The 789-nt window shown below is 70.5% G+C and overlaps 1 protein-coding gene across 1 annotated transcript in view; it reads left to right on the top strand.

Annotated features, from left to right (window-relative positions):
- TNKS1BP1 (tankyrase 1 binding protein 1) overlaps positions 1-632 on the top strand; it is an 8,553-nt gene extending 7,921 nt beyond the window's left edge. The window contains 1 exon segment of the mRNA XM_009288180.1: positions 572-632. Within this exon segment, the coding sequence (XP_009286455.1) occupies positions 572-632 (61 nt within the window).
- Positions 633-789: the final 157 nt, after the last annotated feature.

The following is a 789-nucleotide window of genomic DNA, read 5'->3' as shown; positions in this document are numbered from 1 at the left end:
CGGTGAGTGGTCCCCGGGGCGGGGCTTGGGGAGCCGCAGGGGTGGGTGCAGGTTTGGGGCAGATGAGGCCGATGCCGTGGATGCGGGGAGGATGCTGAAGGGTGGGGAGGTGTTGGGGGGCTGTTACCCGGTTCCGTGCCCCACTGAAGCAGTACCGAGGGGGTGTTTTTCCAGAGGCCTGAGGATTTTGGGGGTGCTTTAGGGGCGTAAAGGGATATTGAGGGGTGCTGGGGCTCTCCGGGCTGGTACTTCTGGCGTTTGCAGGCAGCAGGAGGCTGGGCTGGGCCCTTGCCGGGCTGGAGCTGGGCGGGGGGGCCGGCTTTGCTGGGCCCAGCTTTCCCAGGGCCCCGTTGCCTGGAGAGCCGGGCTGCTCCACCCTAAACAGTGCTTGGGACGGAGCCCTTAAAGCCCCAGCCGGCGCGGCAGCCCCCGGCCCGGCCCTGCCCGGCCGAATCCCCCCGGGGAGCAGGGATCAGCCGGGGGTCCCTCTTGGCTGTGCCCCCGGGGGGTTGGTCTGGGTCCCGGGGGTGTTTTTGGGGGCGCGTGCCCACGCTGTGCCAACACCTCCCAGGTCTGATGCCTCCCCCCCACACTGGCTGCCAGCGCTGAAGCTGAAAAAGAAGAAACCTTGAGCGGGTGAGTGCGGGAGCTGGGGGGACGCTGGGGGACGGCCCCGGCCCACCCTGGACCCTCCCAGCGCCCCGGGGCAGGGCGTAGCTGGGGCCTCCCCCTCCCCACGTTCCCTGTGTCAGGGCTGTGCGTCCCGGGGGGGCTGGAGGGGGATGTGCG

The sequence above is a fragment of the Aptenodytes forsteri genome, unplaced genomic scaffold (genome assembly GCF_000699145.1).
Source record: "Aptenodytes forsteri isolate BGI_AS27 unplaced genomic scaffold, ASM69914v1 Scaffold329, whole genome shotgun sequence".
Taxonomy (NCBI): domain Eukaryota; kingdom Metazoa; phylum Chordata; class Aves; order Sphenisciformes; family Spheniscidae; genus Aptenodytes; species Aptenodytes forsteri.
The sequence above is the reverse complement of the archived record's forward strand: the minus strand, read 5'-3'. Positions and strand labels throughout refer to the sequence as shown.